Raw genomic sequence first — 17,608 nt, forward strand, 5'->3', positions numbered from 1 at the left:
TTCACACTGAGTGTTTGTCTTTATTTTTTAGGCGTTTTTGAAGTGGAAAGTGTTTATGTGCATGTGTCTTTTTCATACGGATTCTGTTCAGAATCTGCCTGAAAAAGCACCACAAAAAATGGACAAAATGCACAGCAATTTAAAAACGACATTGCTGTGCACAAGTTCTGTATTTTGTTCCAGGGTTCAGAAACCCCTGAGTGGTTAACAGAAACAAGATGTTTATTCTTTTGGTGGCTTCCATTTTGAAGCCGTTCGTTCTCTTAGAAGGATAAATCGGGAAAAGACGCCGATGGCCGCGAAAACGACGGCAAAACTGCCAGTGGAGCTGCTGTGCACACTTTTTAGTATTTTTTTTACTAATTTTAACCACTTAAGGGTTCAGAAACCCTGGAGGTGTTAAAAACTAAGCAAAACAAAAAAAGTAACATGCTCATTCCCTTAATAAAAGATATAGGGAAAAGAGGCCGGAGGCAAAACCACCGCAAAAACGACAGCAGGACTGCTGGCAGACCAGCTTCAGGAAAAAAGCCACCTGCATTTTCCTGAAGCGGCTTTGTGGATGATAACTCTGGCGGCTGCGCCTTTTGGTATTGAAGCCTCAAAATCTTGACATTTTCAGTCCAAAAACTCTGCAAAAAGTCTCACAAACTTGCCTTAGCACAAAAAGGTTATGGTCTACCCAGATCGCATTCCCGGAGTAGCCTCCAATAATAATTGCTGATTGCTTATAAATAATGGAGATGGGAGGCACAAAATTGGAATCTGTCAAATCTGAGGTCATGGCAGTCAGCAGTTACACAGATACAGGTCAGGGCTGGCAGCAGTTACACAGATGCAGGTCAGGGCAGGCAGCAAATTTGGTGAAATCTGAATCTAGGATATGATGATCACAACTTGTATCCTTGGCAGCTTGAAGGTTGAATTGCCAAATAATCATTCAGAGAAGTAGACATGCTCCACCGATGTCCGCCTTTGGTTAAGCCAAAGCAATCTGATCCGCTGCCCCTCTTTCCGAAAACGGGCATAGCATGCATGCTTTTCTTTAGCAGCCAGGAGAAGCATGAGCGATGGCTGGACATTATGGACAGTCATAGCAGACTATATGTCATTAAAGTGGCCCATCATGAGAGATTTTCTTTAATGAGAGCAGTAAAGTTAATGGTTGATATTGAATTCCTGTCTCCTGTCCGTTGTAATGTTGCACCAGCTCTTTGTGAATAAATCCTTCTTGATTATTAACCACTGACCTAACAGATTGGCTTGGCTAATTTGTATGTATCCTCTACATCCCTTTTCCCTGGAGTAACCTGGCACTGCCAATCTTTGATGCAGCCAAGAATAAAATCCTCTATGGTCGGTTGGTTTGAGTTCCTCCGGTAAAGACTTCTAATGAGAGAAAACGGACAGACAAGACGCTTGTTAAGATGCACAAAACCAGTTACTTTCTTTGTTTTTGTTGTCCTGAATTATTTTACATTGAGGATAATCATCGCTTTGCTTTTCATTTTTACATTATATACTTTGTACACCCCACAGAAAAATAATGGTGGCAAAGACTGCACACCAGTCTTAAGAATTATATAAAGCGGTCACGCTCAGGTTGGGAGTCCCTCCTATGATGCGGAGTCATTTCTCAAGGACAAGCAAAGAGTCAGGGTAGTCAAGGAGTCCGAGGTCAAAAGTCAGGAGGGTACGTCATAAACAGAGGGAAGAGACAAAGGCATAGTCAGGTAACAGTCCGAGGACAGAATACCAGGATGAAAGCAGATCAGAGCAAAAGCAACAGGCAAAACTGCTGGTCAGAATGAGGTCCAAGGTCGGGCAGCAAAAAGATCCATAAGAAGAACACAAGGCCAGAGAGACCTAGAGCTGAATGTATGTCCGGCAGAGATCTGGGACTGACGACCAAGCTAAGTAGCTGGGCAATCACCTCGGACAGGTAACACCTGAAGGCAGCCCAGAACCTCCCAGTCTCAGATTGGCTGTCCGAGCTGTCAATCAAAACACTGACAACTCAGCACACCTCTGCACCAGACTGGAGGACCAAGCTGTCAATCAAAGTACTGACAACTTCAGCACGCCCCTGCACCAGATTGGACAGCTGAGCTGTCAGTAACTACATCCCAGACACATTGAGGGGTGGAATTGTGACACCGCCACTAATCCGTGCATTACGGTCCATACACTGACGTCTGCATGGTCCCTTATTCTCAGCTCTAGACGCTCTAAACATGAGCCGATAATCATCAGAATTCTTAAAAAATCTTGTTCCCTTTCATTGTTAGCATGTTTACAAGGGCCAATTGGCTGACAAACTTGCAAAATGCTAATTTTTTGGCTAATTGGATATTTTATGTATCCTACGTTGGCATTGTTTCACCCTGTGCAAAAAAGGAGATGTGCTGCCGACAGTATGCCCACTGTAATTTCCCCATACAGTTTGCTTCGGCCCCATTTGAAAGGCCCTACGGATACAACTAATAGGTTATTATGGCTTTGTGTTACTTCTGCTATATCCACCACTTTACCCCGGTAATGTTGTGCCCTGCGTCTCTCACTGCTGCTCATTATGTTCTGTGTTAGACTAAAGCAGAAATTAATTGGTAACTTAACTTCCTGACATGTAATAATAATCCTTTTCCTTCTTGCTGACCACAGGCGAAATAAAGCATTTTTTTTCTCTTTTAATCTTGCAGTGAAGCAGATCTGTGCTGCCGAGAAGTTTAGCTGTGGAGAGTCCAGCAATAAATGTATCCCAGCCACCTGGAGGTGTGATGGTGAGAGGGACTGTGAAAATGGTGTGGATGAGAAGGACTGTCCTACTGGTGAGTTACAATTAAGATCATAAAATTAAAACTAGTGGACTTATTTGAATTCTTGAGTTTTCCATAGATACATAATTCATAGGGGTTGAAAAAAGTCACAGGTTCATCAAGTCCGACCATCTATCCCATGAGTAGAGATGAGTGCACCTGTGGAAGTTCAGGTTCTGGCACCCTATCTGAACTTTATTTCAAAATTCTGTTTTTGTACCAGAACTTTAGCAGAACCCAAACCCCATTGAAAACAATGAGGACCCGAATTTTTGAACTGGAAAATTCTCTCTCACGGACTTACGGAAGAAGTCAGTGTTTGGCGTTTAGCACTGGACACTAACTGTCCCGTACGAAACCCGAATGTTTAAGTTTGGGTTCTCTCATCTCTACCCATGAGTCATTTGCAGTAAAGAAGACATATATTAATGATGTCCATATTTAAACTATATGCAACCCGTCATTCCTCCACAGTCGAGAGCTGCACTGGACATTTGTCACATCTTTGGCTAATGGATGAGGAATCCAAATGGAGGATCTTTGATTTTCCACTAAACATGTAGAATTAAAAATGGCAGACTCAAACAGTAGCAAAACTCAAGCCACGATGTTGATCCTAATGGTGTCCGATGGGCCCTGTTTTCTTATATTGGAGATTCTTGGGGTTCCATCGTGGATTTCACTTTTTCAACTGCAAAATAAAGCATTGCATGCTGCTCTATTATTGCTGTTAAAGTTGATGTAACTGGCATCGAAAGAGCCACCAATTGCAGGTTGAGCTTTACTTGAACAATTATTGGTCATGGATATGTATAGATGGTTGCGCATATATAGATGGGGCATAATATGTATGTGATGATGCATAAATCTCCACCCAAGTCAACCCTAATGATGGGGCTATGTGGCAACTTTGGCCTCGACTGGTATGAATAGGATTGCATTTTGAGAGCAAGTTGTAAAACTTAAAACCAACTCTTCAGACACCGGCCTGTGGAAAGCTATATAAACAAAGGTTACAAGCGGTTGGATTTTTTGCAATATGGTCTCAATATTCTGTAACCTCATCTACCTGCGTTATTCTGCAAGGTAGCAACAACATAAAGCATTTCTTGGCCGTGCGACCAGTGTCATGGCCAAAGTCGGAGTGTATCCCCAGCCTTAAAAGGTTCACATTCTGAGATCTGATCATCCAATATTTTGTTCCCAAAGGGAAACTTTATTCTTGTAGTCCCAGAGTGGTTTAAGATGCCATGACCAAATTCAATATGAAGACGGACTCCACGCGTTGTTGGATTCCTTCTCGCTCATTTCTTTACTGTATGTCCAAGTACTTGATATTCGCAGAAAGTGGGTGGCGCTGCTTACATGGCCTTCCAAAGTCCTGATTAATGGGACTAGTATTCCCTTTGGTGCTGTCATGATGGAGAGAAAAAAACAAGTAACGAGCATCAAGTTGGTTTTAATTGGCGTCTCTTCCTACAACAAATAGACCAGACACATTTGGCCAGACACACATGGGTGAAAAAATCCTACACGGATTATGTAGACCAGGGCCCCTATGCCACAACAATAGGCAAGTTTGGCATCGAATTGTTTTGGGAAGTAACCCAAGTTTACATAAAAGGCCAGGGTAATCTGGTAATCTGCCATGATAATTGCACTGTCTGAATGCTCCTTACTTGAGCAAGTAGAAAACACTATGGACCTATAGGCTGAGGTTGAGAATGAGAATGATACTTTATAAAGGGTTTACACAATGGCTGCTTATATGGTGCCCACCCGTTTGGTAGTTCAGTGTTCGTAAGGAATAAGTTTTAATATTAATCATCCTATTTAGTTTGAGGGACTGTTGAATGCAGTTAGGCTTAAGATGGCCATTTATTTTCAATAGCTGGTGTGTGAAAATTCGTTAGTCCAATAATTATTCCTGAACCCCCCCCCCCCTCCATGTGTATGTATGCCCATTTTGGATAAATGTATAATGTTTTTTTTCTATTAGTAGAGGGGAGTAAAGCAATGCCAGACACCACTGGTGTTGAAATTCTTCATACCCTTTCCTTCTTCTACCCCCCCATCCCCAAAATCAGAAGGCCAAATACACATTAGATGGTTGGCTGGTTCGGCAATGTTCCTGTGCAGCCAAATTAATAGTAGATTTTGTAAATGGGGAAAGGTGTTAACGTTTTGTTCCCCGGTGGTCTTGTGAAAAATCGGGAATTTCTACCTGTCGGGCACCGTTCCAGAATGTGTCCGGTCGGTAAAGTGGTCAATTGGGTCTGGAGCCATCACCTTTTTTCTACGTTGAATTCTCTTCACTCCATGATCTACGTTTCTAGTGCCCAGTTTCCGAAGTGTGCCTTTCTTGTCCTCTTTTTCTCCTCCATCCTGTTGAATGGCATAAGTGCTTGCTAATGAGTAGGGATAAGCGGCCTGTGGAAGATCGGGTTCTGGTACCCGACCGAATTTTAGTCCAAAGTTTGGTTCAGGTGCCAGAACTGTACCCGAACTTCAATCCGAGTCCCATTGAAAACAATGGGGACCCGAACTTTGTTGCTGGGAAAAAAATCTGGCACTCTGTCTCTCTCTGGCACTCTGTCTCTCTCTGGCAACAAATGCAGAGTAAAAAAATGCAGTTTTTATACTACGTGTGAACATTACCTAAACTATTCTGATATTCAGCCCTAGAGATTTTAAATTCAGCACTCCACCTCTGCAAACAGCTGGTGGTCTGTGACGAGGGTACAGACTGCTGTAACATGGGGGGGGGGCTTGTATTCTGCTGAAAGGGCAGCCTAAAAAGTCCAGCGATACTCCAAGATTATCAGAATATAATTTCCTAATTTGAAAATTACAAGTTTTGATGAGAAAACAAAACTTTGGCACATAAACTGAAACCTCCAATGAAATCATAACTTACAGCGCGCCCGCCTCATTGCCCGTGATAGGGATTAATATACCCGCATGGCAGACATCAAATGCAGAATGGACTGTGGGAGCTGTCTACTTGTCCTGAGCATTTTACTGCTGTCAGATCTCGCCTCATGCAGCTGGCTTTGTATAAAACATCACAAGCTCGACTCATATATGTTTCATGCAAAAAAAAAACAAAACTTGGCACCAAATTCTCTGCCTACACAGTGAATGCAGATCAGGGCACGCTGACGGTGTACCTAAATGAGGGGTCCCCGAAGACTCCAGATTACTAAAATGATGAGCAAAACACACAGGCAGGAGCATTAAATAAACAAGATTTCTTGAGAATATGCAGATTAGGACGACAGAAGGAACAAATCCACATTTAGCTAAAAGTAAACAGATCCTTACGGGGATGCAAATCCGCACATACAGATTACATATCCGCTTGCTGCAGGCTAACCTGCTACTTGTTCAGGCTCTGCCAAATGACATAGTGGGTAATGGATAATATCCAGATGGATTTTGCATTTTTTTTTCTTAATTTTGTGTTCATGATTTATGGCCTCTACTAGTGGCCTCCAACTTGTGGTTCTCCAACTGTTGTAAACTTCAGATTTTGCAACTCCTGGAAAGCCATTCATTGAATAATCTCTAGCATATAACAGTGGTGCCCAACTGGACTGCCAAGCCAAGATGGATCCTGAAGTTAATCTTAAAGTTTATTAAATTGGGAAAATCACAGCTCCGAACTTCTGGCTTGCCAATTCAGAAATATTGAAGCACATTTCAATGGTGAACATCGGAAAGTCACTGTGCCCCTTTTGATTGACAGCTGGATGAATGCCAGGAAACTGTTTCTCGATGACCTTTAGAAAATTTAAGCTGGCACACAATTTTATTTCTAATATTGATTTGACTACAAGAGTTTTTTTTATTTCCATTGACCAAAACTGCTGGAATGGTCCACGCCAGCCTTAGTCTACTGGTTACTGGAGTAGTACATTCCAGCCATGGTCTGCCAGATACTGGAGTGGTCCAAGCGCCAGCTTTTGTCTGTGGGTTACTGGAGTGGTCAATGTTAGCTATAGTCTATTAATTACTAGAGTGGTACAGGCTAGCTTTAGTATACCGGCTACTGGAATGGTTCATGCCAACCATAATCTGCTGTAAACTGCAATAGTTCATGCCAGCTCTAGTCTGTGGGTTACTGGAGAGGTCCAAGCCAGCTCTAGTCTGTAGGTTACTGGAGAGGTCCAGGCCATCTCTAGTCTGTGGGTTACTGGAGAGGTCCAAGCCAGCTCTAGTCTGTGGGTTACTGGAGAGGTCCAGGCCAGCTCTAGTCTGTGGGTTACTGGAGAGGTCCAGGCCAGCTCTAGTCTGTGGGTTACTGGAGAGGTCCAAGCCAGCTCTAGTCTGTGGGTTACTGGAGAGGTCCAAGCCAGCTCTAGTCTGTGGGTTACTGGAGAGGTCCAGGCCAGCTCTGGTCTGTGGGTTACTGGATTGGTCCAGGCCAGCTCTAGTCTGTGGGTTACTGGAGAGGTCCAGGCCAGCTCTAGTCTGTGGATTACTGGAATGGTCCAGGCCAGCTCTAGTCTGTGGGTTACTGGAGAGGTCCAGGCCAGCTCTAGTCTGTGGGTTACTGGAGAGGTCCAGGCCAGCTCTGGTCTGTGGGTTACTGGAGAGGTCCAGGCCAGCTCTAGTCTGTGGGTTACTGGATTGGTCCAGGCCAGCTCTAGTCTGTGGGTTACTGGAGAGGTCCAGGCCAGCTCTAGTCTGTGGGTTACTGGAGAGGTCCAGGCCAGCTCTAGTCTGTGGGTTACTGGAGAGGTCCAAGCCAGCTCTGGTCTGTGGGTTACTGGAGAGGTCCAGGCCAGCTCTGGTCTGTGGGTTACTGGATTGGTCCAGGCCAGCTCTAGTCTGTGGGTTACTGGAGAGGTCCAGGCCAGCTCTAGTCTGTGGATTACTGGAATGGTCCAGGCCAGCTCTAGTCTGTGGGTTACTGGAGAGGTCCAGGCCAGCTCTAGTCTGTGGGTTACTGGAGAGGTCCAGGCCAGCTCTGGTCTGTGGGTTACTGGAGAGGTCCAGGCCAGCTCTAGTCTGTGGGTTACTGGATTGGTCCAGGCCAGCTCTAGTCTGTGGGTTACTGGAGAGGTCCAGGCCAGCTCTAGTCTGTGGGTTACTGGAGAGGTCCAGGCCTGCTCTGGTCTGTGGGTTAGTGGATTGGTCCAGGCCAGCTCTAGTCTGTGGGTTACTGGAGAGGTCCAGGCCAGCCCCAATGGGGACAGAGTGCTCCATGCTTCTCACATGGCTTATAATTATTTTTTTGTGTGGCATTCTGTAGTTTTTTATTAATACTGGTCTTGGGTATATGTGATATTTCATCACTTTTTGTGTTTTTTTGTGATGGTACTGTTGGGCATAAGAAAAAAGAAACCGAGCAATGTCAATTAGTCCAGTTATTCACTGCAATGTGAATTCTGTTTTTTATTCCCTATAGTTACCATTACTGTAGCAAATCACAGACCAAGCACCCTCGCATCAGAACAAATCTGTGCGTCTTTGTGTTGGACGCTCTCTTGGTGTTTTTATTATTTGATTTTGGATTTTCTCCATTCTTTTGCTTTTGTACGTTGCTGACTTGTTCATAATCGTTGCCATGGTGACCGGCTCTGATATAGGGAGGACCCCCACATCCCCAAAGCACGTGTCCCTTTGTCTTCCTAGAAAGATTAAATGACTGGCCGGGAGTCACGTGATGTGACACGAGGTCACGGGGCCAGTGCTCCAGAGATACTCCCCCCCCCCATCTTTAACTCTTCTCTCCCCTCTGCATCGGCGATCCAGTCCCTCCCCCGGTGCATCATCCCTGTGTCTTGGCATGTGGTGGCAGTCATTGCTTTTGATATCTTTCCCATGCTTGTTAAAAAAAAAATTATATCTGGTATATCAGCAGCTGTGGGATTAATTTGCCATCATATAAAAAGAAAAGACCTCCAAAATCAAAGAACAAATGAATTGTAAAAGTCAGATCCCGACTTGTACATGCATTACACAGACAGACCATTGATTTCAGTAGGCAATGTGTTATTCTCCAGTTCTCCTGTGGGGGCGCTGCAGAAAAATAAAACACTTTTTTTCTAATGTGCCCATCATAGCTGATTATGACCTCTTCTAATAAAATGTGATTGTCCAAAGCAAATAACCCCTTTTACTCATCTCTCATACATTGTTCGGTATTGCCTTCTTAAAGGGGTTGTAGAGTGAAATCAAGTAATCAATAGTGATGAGCGAGCACTAAAATGCTCGGGTGCTCGTTGCTCGGGTCAAGCAAATTGGAATACTCGGGTGCTCGGTCCGAGTAATGAGCCCAATGTAAGTCTATGGGAAACTCGAGCATTTTTCAGGCGGCTCCCCCCGGCGGTCTGCAGAGGGCCTAAAAATTGCCCAAATCGATGGGAACCGTGCTCAAATGACATGGGAACACCATGGGGAAGACCCCTGGAAGCATTTCTGACTCCCAGGTCACTGCTGTCAGCAACGTGGTCAGAGTATTACGCCACTTCTACGGACTCACAATAAAACATGCAAAAACGAAACCAAAATGGATTTTTCTGGGAAATATGTTAAGGAACATCCTTTCCAGGGTAATGACTTGTATATAAGGCAAAATAAATAACCAAAACCAAAAATACTCCTCCACAACTTGGGCTATGTTCACACGTAGCTTTTTTGATGCGTTTCTGCACTTTTGAATTGCTTTCAACCAAGACAAATGCATTCACCAGGAAATGTCATTTTAACATTTTACAACCTTATCTGGCCATGTGGTGTGTGACCTTTCATCAGACACATGCATACAGTTCTGAAAAGACATGGGAACTGCATGGGGAAGACCTCTGGAAGCATCTCTGACTCCCAGGTCACTGCTTAAAAGTGTGCCCATCATAAGTGATCCTTGGCGCATGCGAAGATGCCTCCCGCCAGGCACCTGTCGTTGCAGACTTGCAACAATCACCGTCCACGTCCTTGTCCCACTGCAGCGTTCAGTTGTCCCTACCCCATTCCTTGGAATGCAAGTGCAAGTATGCAGCCAGCCACCCACCCACAGGCTGCAATACTATACTGCCAAATTTTTGACAGCTGCTTGCACTTGTAATGTGGCCTCTTAGGTTCGTGGAGGCGGAAGCTTTTTACAACCTCATGCCGGCGGCGGCCGGGTGTCCATACTCGGTCCCCAGCCGCCACTATATTTCCCGGTATATTGTCCGCCTTCCATAAGCACGGGTCCCACAACATTACCCATGCCCTCCCCAGTGCACTTACTGGGAAGGACCGCCTAACCACAAACACATGGACAGGTGAATGTGGCCAGGGACGGTACGGAGCCAGTCCACAACTTTTTTGGCTAAGAGTTGTATTTAGCTCGGTGAAAGGACTGGCATAGAGGGAAACCGTATCTACCCTGCGTGTAATTTCTCCCAGGAAGTCCTCTAAAGCTGCTTGCACTTGAAATGTGGCCTGAACATTACTGCTGGTACTTTTCTGTGCGAATTTGCTTGCCTCCTACCAGCCTGGAATATTTCCAGCAAACTATGGTACGACGCCATGGTATTAGCACTGCCCCCAGTACCAGTAGCGAAGCCATCCCCAATTTCCTTCTCAGGAATTTTATTTGGTAGACTGAGTGGCTGCCCAAATACATTTTCTCACAAAGGAGCTGAAGATAGAGTGGCAGTAGGTGCAAGTTTCTCCAGCCTGTGAGATATTAGAGGGTGAACGGCAGCACATTGCATCAGTGGTTAGCACTGAAGCCTTGCAGCGCTGGGATCCTGGGTTCAAATCACAGCAAGGACAACATCTGCAAGGACTTTGTATGTTCTCCCCGTGTTTGCGTGTGTTTCCTCCCCAGTAAAAAAGCAGCCATAGAGGGTCTGGGAACCTTCCCACACACTTTTCTTAGCCAGGACTGCTTCTTGGCAGAGTTGGAGGGTCCCACCAGAGAATCCTCTGGTGTGCCTTGGCTTCTACCTCAGGAGAGTTCATGATAGCGCTAACTTTGCAACTTCTATGGGGCTCTTGAGCGGGTGAGAAAGATTAGCCCTCAGAATCAAATCCTCTGGTGGGCACAATGTTTTTCAATCTGAAACAGCGTCTCAGTGGGAGTTGTATTTCACCACAGCCATATTCTTTAGCTCGGTGAAAGGACTGGCATAGAGGTAAACTGTATCTACCCCGGCTGTCATTTCTCCGTCACCAGGTTCCACCCATTGTCACACATGACCATGCCTGGCTGTATGTTCAGCGGTGAGAGCCACAGATCAGGCTGCTGTGTTACAGCTTTCAACAACTCTGCAGCGCTGGGCGGTTTGTCAATTAAGCATTAAGCATGTGATCTTCAGCACAGCCTGTTGCCGCTTGGCCAAGGCAGCGCTGTCAGTTTGTGATTGATGTGGTCATTTCGGAGATGGAGGAGGAGGTGCATGACCTGAACAATGTGATTACATTGAGGTTATATTGGTGACGCTGTTTTTTATACTAAAGAAAGATCCTATTGTTTTTTGTTTTTTTTTACGTTATTTTTTAAGACAAATGCATTCACCGGGAAATGTCATTTTAACATTTTTTTACGGATCCGGGTGGTGGAACCTTTGTGCTGCGGTGCAAGGAGGAACCAGAGGGGCGTAACTAGGTATCAACTCGGACCGACCAAGGTCGTACGGCGGCTCAATTGACTCCGTGACCAGGGAAGGACCGAGCAGAGGGACCAGGTGCTACTCTGGGGACCGACCTTGTATGAGAGCAGGTGACTCCCACGGGTCAGAAGGCAGGGACTGACCGGTACAGCAGATGAGCACGGCAGGCTGGCTGACGGGTGATCCGGGCAGACGGACTGGCAGGCACGGCAGGTAGCAAGCCGGAGCCTCCAGATAGGCATGGCAGGTAACAGGCAGGTGCTTCGAGGTAAGCGGGCTGGCAGGCAGGGCAGGTAACAGGCAGGAGCCTCCAGGTAGGCAGGCTGGTAGGCACGGCAGGTAACAGGCAGGTGCTTCTAGGTAAGTGGGCTGGCAGGCACGGCAGGCAACAGGCAGGAGCCTCCTGGTAGGCTGGCTGGTAGGCACGGCAGGTAACAGGCAGGTGCTTCCAGGTAAGCGGGCGGACAGAGCCTATAGACAGGCTGGCGGACTGGACTGTAGACAGACTGTCGGGCTGGAGAGTAGACGAGCAGGCAGACTGGACTGTAGACAGACTGTCGGGCTGGAGAGTAGACAAGCAGGTGGACTGGACTGGTAGTCAGGCTGGCGGACTGGGCTTGTAGTCAGGCTGGCGGGCTGGGCTGGTAGTCAGGCTGGCGGGCTGGGCTGGTAGTCAGGCTGGCGGGCTGGACTGGTAGTCAGGCTGGCGGGCTGGACTGGTAGTCAGGCTGGCGGGCTGGACTGGTAGTCAGGCTGGCGGACTGGACTGGTAGTCTGGCTGGCGGGCAGGACTGGACTGGTAGTCTGGCTGGCGGGCAGGACTGGACTGGTAGTCTGGCTGGCGGGCTGGACTGGACTGGTAGTCTGGCTGGCGGGCTGCACTGGTAGGCTGGCTGGCGGGCTGCACTGGTAGTCTGGCTGGCGGGCTGCACTGGTAGTCTGGCTAGCAGCGGGACCTGAGGGCTGAAGCAGAGTATAACACACAAAGCTACAACCTTGCACGGGCACCTCCATTTTGGAGTAGGTACCCTTTATATGAGAGAACCTCCGGCCATTGGCAGGGGACTCCTTAGGACGGCGCGCGCGGCCCCTTCAAGAGGGAGGGAGTGCGCGCGCCCCCTAAGCCCAGTGCCTGGGAAGCTGCGCGTGCCGGCAACAACAGAGGCAGGAGCGCCGGAGGACGCCGGGCAGGGAGCGCGGTGGTAAGTGGGACGGCGTCTCTGCTTGTCAGGGGGCCCTTGTTCATTTTTATAAGAGTCAGCCTGTCAGCATTTTCAGTTGACAGGCGGATGCGCTTATCAGTTATAATTCCACCAGCGGCACTAAAAACCCGCTCTGATAAAATGCTGGTGGCAGGGCAGGCCAGGACCTCCAAGGCATAGAGAGCCAGTTCATTCCACGTATCCAGCTTGGATACCCAATAATTATAAGGCACAAAGGGATCACGGAGGATGTTGGTACGGTCGGCAAGGAACTCCCTCAGCATCTTCCCAAACTTTGCACTACTTGTGAGAGTACCCCGCGCCTCAGGGCCTGTGCGATGGGAGGGTCTGAGAAAACTCTCCCAGAACCCAGAACTTTTGACAGTGTTCCCCTGCCTCTGCTGGATTTAAGTTGTCTCTCTCTCGCCTGTACTCCTTGGTTGTCCAACGAAGTGTTCCCTCTGCCGCCAGCGTTTTCAGATGGGCTTTTTTTAAATAGTTCCGCAACAAGGGCCTTCTGGTACTGCCCCATTTTTGTACGCCTGTCCGCCTCAGGAATAAGAGATAGAAAGTTCTCCTTTATAGCGTGGGTCTAGAAGTGTCACCAACCAGTAATGACTGTCACCCAAAATTTTGAGAACGCAAAGGGTCATGGGAAAGGCAGCGTAACATAAACTCAGCCATGCGTGCCAGACTACTAACAGGCAGGACTTCCGTGTCATCAACAAAAGGATGACTGACCATGCTCTCCTCCTCCTCCTCCTCCTCTCTGTCCTCTGGCCATCCACGCTGAACGGACGGTATGACAGCTGTGCAGGTAGTACCGTCTATAGTGCATGAAACTAGCTCCTGTCCTTCCTCCTCCTCTTCCTCATTGTCACCCAATCCACGTTGGGATGAGATGAGGCTTGGCTGTGTGTAATCGCCCTGTATGGTTCCTTGCTCCATCTCATCGTGCTCCGCCTGCAATGCATCCTCTTTGATTATGAGCAGAGAGCGTTTCAGAAGACAGAGAAGTGGGATGGTGACGCTAATTATGGCGTCATCGTCGCTCACCATCTTGGTGGAGTCCTCAAAGTTTTGGAGGATGGTACATATGTCTGACATCCATGTCCACTCCTGAGGTCTTATGTGTGGAGTCTGAACTGAATACCGACGGCCTTGTTGATGCTGGTACTCAACAACTGCCCTTTTCTTCTCACAAATCCTTCCCAACATCTGCAGTGTAGAGTTCCAACGCATGGGGACATCGCACACCAGTCTGTGAGCCGGAAGCTGCAAACGCTGCTGAAGCACGGCAAGGGCGGCGGAAGCTGTAGCTGACTTTCTAAAATGGGCACACTGGCAGCGTACTTTAACAAGCAGATCCGGAAGCTCCGGGTAGGATTTGAGAAACCGCTGAACCATGAGGTTAAGCACATTGGTCAGGCATGGTACGTGTGCGAGCTCGCCTCGCCTCAGAGCCGCCACCAGGTTCCGGCCATTGTCACACACGACCATGCCTGGCTGTAGGTTCAGCGGTGTGAGCCACAGATCTGCCTGCTCTTTCAGAGATGTCCACAACTCTTCAGCATTGTGCGTTTTTTCCGCTAAGCATATTAGCTTCAGCACAGCCTGTTGCCGCTTGGCCGAGGCAGTGCTTCCAGCTTGTGACTGATGTGGTCATTTCGGAGATGGAGGCTGAGGTGCAGGAGCTGTAGACCGTGGGGGCAACCCTGATTGACCTAGGGCCCGCAATCCTTGGTGTCGGGAGGACGTGTTCCGTCCCAAGGTCCGACTGGGTCCCGGCTTCCACTATGTTATCCCAGTGTGCCGTTAGCGAGATGTACCATCCCTGCCCACAAGCACTTGTCCATGTGTCCGTGGTTAGGTGGACTTTACCGGTAACTGCGTTGTTGAGAGCACGGCTAATGTTTTGGGACACATGCTTGTGTAATGCGGGTACGGCACACCGGGAGAAATAGTGGCGGCTGGGGACCAAGTACCGAGGGACGGCCGCCGCCATCAGGTTGCGGAATGCTTCCGTCTCCACGAGCCTAAAAGGCAACATTTCGAGCGCAAGCAGTCGTGAAATGTGAGAATTTAGTAGTGTGGCCTGTGGGGCGTTGGCTGCATATTTGCGCTTGTGTTCCAAGGACTGGGGAATGGACAACTGAACGCTGCGCTAGGACAAGGACATGGACGTGCTTCCTGATGCTGCTACTTGAGAGTGTGCAACGACAGGTGCAGGGCAGGAGGCGTCTTCGCATGCACCATGGACAGGGGATTGGCTTGCATGCACAACAGCGGAAGAAGCAATGGTGCCACCCGCAGACACTGTTCCTGGACCCTGGGGCTCGGCCCACAAAGTCGGGTGCTTTGCTGCCATGTGCCTGATCATGCTGGTGGTGGTCAGGCTGGTCGTTTTGCCACCCCTGCTGATGCTGGCCTGGCAGGTGGTGCAAATGGCCTTTTTGGGGTTATCGGCAGAGTCATTAAAAAACAACCAGACTCAGGAAGACATAACAGTTGTACTGGCAACTTCCTTCGTGTTGGTGTTACGGGGAACGGTTGCCTGCCTTCTGTCTGCGGCCACCACACTGCTTCTTCCTGCCTGTTGGGGTGCTCTGCCTACCTCCCCCTGTGTGCTGCTGTCCTAGCTCTGCATGTTCTCCTGCCAGGTTGGGTCAGTTACTATATCATCCACCACCTCGTCTTCCACTTCCGCACCCTGGTCCTCCTCCTGACTTTCTGGCAATTGTCTCATCATTGTCCACCTCTTGTGACACTTTCCCACCGTCGCCTTCGTGTGACCGTGGCTGCTCAAATATTTGGGCATCGCTACACGCGATCTCCTCTTGCCCCGCTTCAAGTGGACCGGGGCGAGAGGCCCGAATCTATAAATGGAAAAGTGAACAGCTCTTCTGAGTGTCCAAGTGTGGGATCAGTTGTCTCTGGGTACTTGGCATGGTGGGAGGAAGGAGGATCAGGGTGAGGAATATGCGGTCCAGACTCACAGCTACTGAGACTTGACTGTGTGCAAGACAGGGTGGTGGTGGTGGCGGCTAAGTGACTGGAAGAATTATCCGCTATCCAGCCAACAACCTTTTGACACTGCTCTGTGTTCAATAGTGGTGTGCTGCGGTCCCCTAGAAATTGGGACAGGAAGGTCAGGCGAGAAGATGTGGGTGTTTGTTGTGGCACAATTTCAGCTTGCCCACGGCCTTGTCCTCGGCCTCTGCATGCACCATTATCATCACATCCAGTTCCCCGTCCCTTGCCACTTGCCTTGCCCATTTTAAATGGAGGACAGTATCTTCCACGCTCACTACAAATGACTGAGTTTGGAGCGAACTTATATGTGATCCGTGTGACGGAGAAAACACGGTTTTAAATAGCTGGATTTCTAGCGCTCTAATATAGAAAGGACCTGGCTGTATTCTGCAGTGCCAACAAGCAAATGGCGCAGAAAAACTGTGTTCTCTGGATAAATTTTAAGCAAATAATGAGGATTAAGATTCAAAGAAAAGTATTTCTGGCCCCTGAGACCTGGGCCTATTTCTAGAAATATCTAACAGCAGCAGAAGACAGAATTGGAATGGAGCCTCTTGTGCTATATGCACTGCAGTCTGCTATATACACTGCCTGCCTATATACACTGCCTGCCTGATATCTCTGCAGATGTATTAGTCCTCAGAAGGACTGTTTAAGATGCGTATGTGTAATGTACGGTTTTTCTCCCTACACTACCTAATACACAAGCAAATCTCTCCCTGATGCAGCAGCACCTCTCCCTACACTGTCTGATCCGGAGTGACTGTGACGAGCACAGCGGCGCCGGGTCTGATATACACCTGATGACGCTGTGCGGCCAGCCAATCACTGTAATGCCACAACCAACATGGCTGCGGCATTACAATGCATGGCAGGAAATCCCTGCATGTTCATTGGCTCTCTAAAGAGCGCCAAACATGCAGGGAGGGGACCCGAGTTCTCACCCGAGCAACCCGGAAATACTCGGCGAGCGCCGAGCATCTCAAGCAGTGAGATGCTCGGGCGAGCACCGACCAGTAGCGAGCATGCTCGCTCATCACTAGTAATCAACTATCCGCAGGATAACTTGCGGGGGGTCCGACAGCTGGGACCAGCAACAATCAGCAGCTTTTATCCCCATAACAATGGAGCGACAGTGCTCATGCTCTACCGCTGCTCCATTCATTCCCTATGGGGATGCCAAGTGCTACGCATAACTTTTTTTTCTTCCCCAACAACCCCATAGAGAATAACTGAAGCCGCGGTTGGGCGTCCGACCTGCCACACCATTTTGTAATGGGGAAAAAATTTCCTCGTTCTGCCGATTTTAATAATGGTCCGTTAACATTAAAGGATGTAGATTGGCCGAGATAACGGCTAGAGCCATGATCTTGGACTTTATTTAAAGCCATGGCTGATTACATGGTGTCAGCACAGGGGCTGTCGATGTTGTATCCCCAGCGAACGACGGCTGGGATCAGAGTCTCAACTGTTTCACCTTCTTAGATGTTGCCGCGTGCCAGGTGGGCACAGTAAGGCAATACCTTTTATAATGAGGGTTTAGTAAGAGCTTTTTAATAGTTTAGGTTTTTGTTTGTACATGTAAAAATTGAATCAAGATACAAGAGGTGAAAAATGTCTGCAAAATCCCTGGCAGATTTGGTGTAGAAGTTTCTGCACCTCTTGGCTGGAAAACGCACTTTTTTGCTTCATATTTTTTCCTTGCATTTTTGGTGCAGATTTTTACCCCACTCATTAGTATGGGTGAAATCTGCAACAAAAATGGTGAAAGAGTCTTCATCAAGTCACAAATAAGCAACGTGTGCCTGAGACTTTAGGATTCTCATTCACTTTGCTGACATCCGGAAACCAGGTTTTGTGATAAAACCGTGCAGAAAAAACTCGACGTGTGCACACAGCCTAAGTTGGTAAAGAAAAATGTATTTATTTTTTAACTGCACAAATAGAC

General features: G+C 47.9%; 1 protein-coding gene across 2 annotated transcripts in view; it reads left to right on the plus strand.

Moving 5' to 3' along the window:
- The window catches only part of LRP8 (LDL receptor related protein 8), a 216,088-nt gene that overhangs the window by 128,018 nt on the left and 70,462 nt on the right, over positions 1-17,608 (plus strand). For both annotated transcript variants that reach the window (XM_073643442.1, XM_073643444.1), the window contains one exon: positions 2,700-2,828. In XM_073643442.1, the coding sequence (XP_073499543.1) occupies positions 2,700-2,828 (129 nt within the window). The remainder of the gene's footprint in view (positions 1-2,699; positions 2,829-17,608) is intronic.

The sequence above is a fragment of the Phyllobates terribilis genome, unplaced genomic scaffold, assembly GCF_046119375.1.
Source record: "Phyllobates terribilis strain yellow unplaced genomic scaffold, ASM4611937v1 Scaffold_8__6_contigs__length_399053987, whole genome shotgun sequence".
Taxonomy (NCBI): Eukaryota; Metazoa; Chordata; class Amphibia; order Anura; family Dendrobatidae; genus Phyllobates; species Phyllobates terribilis.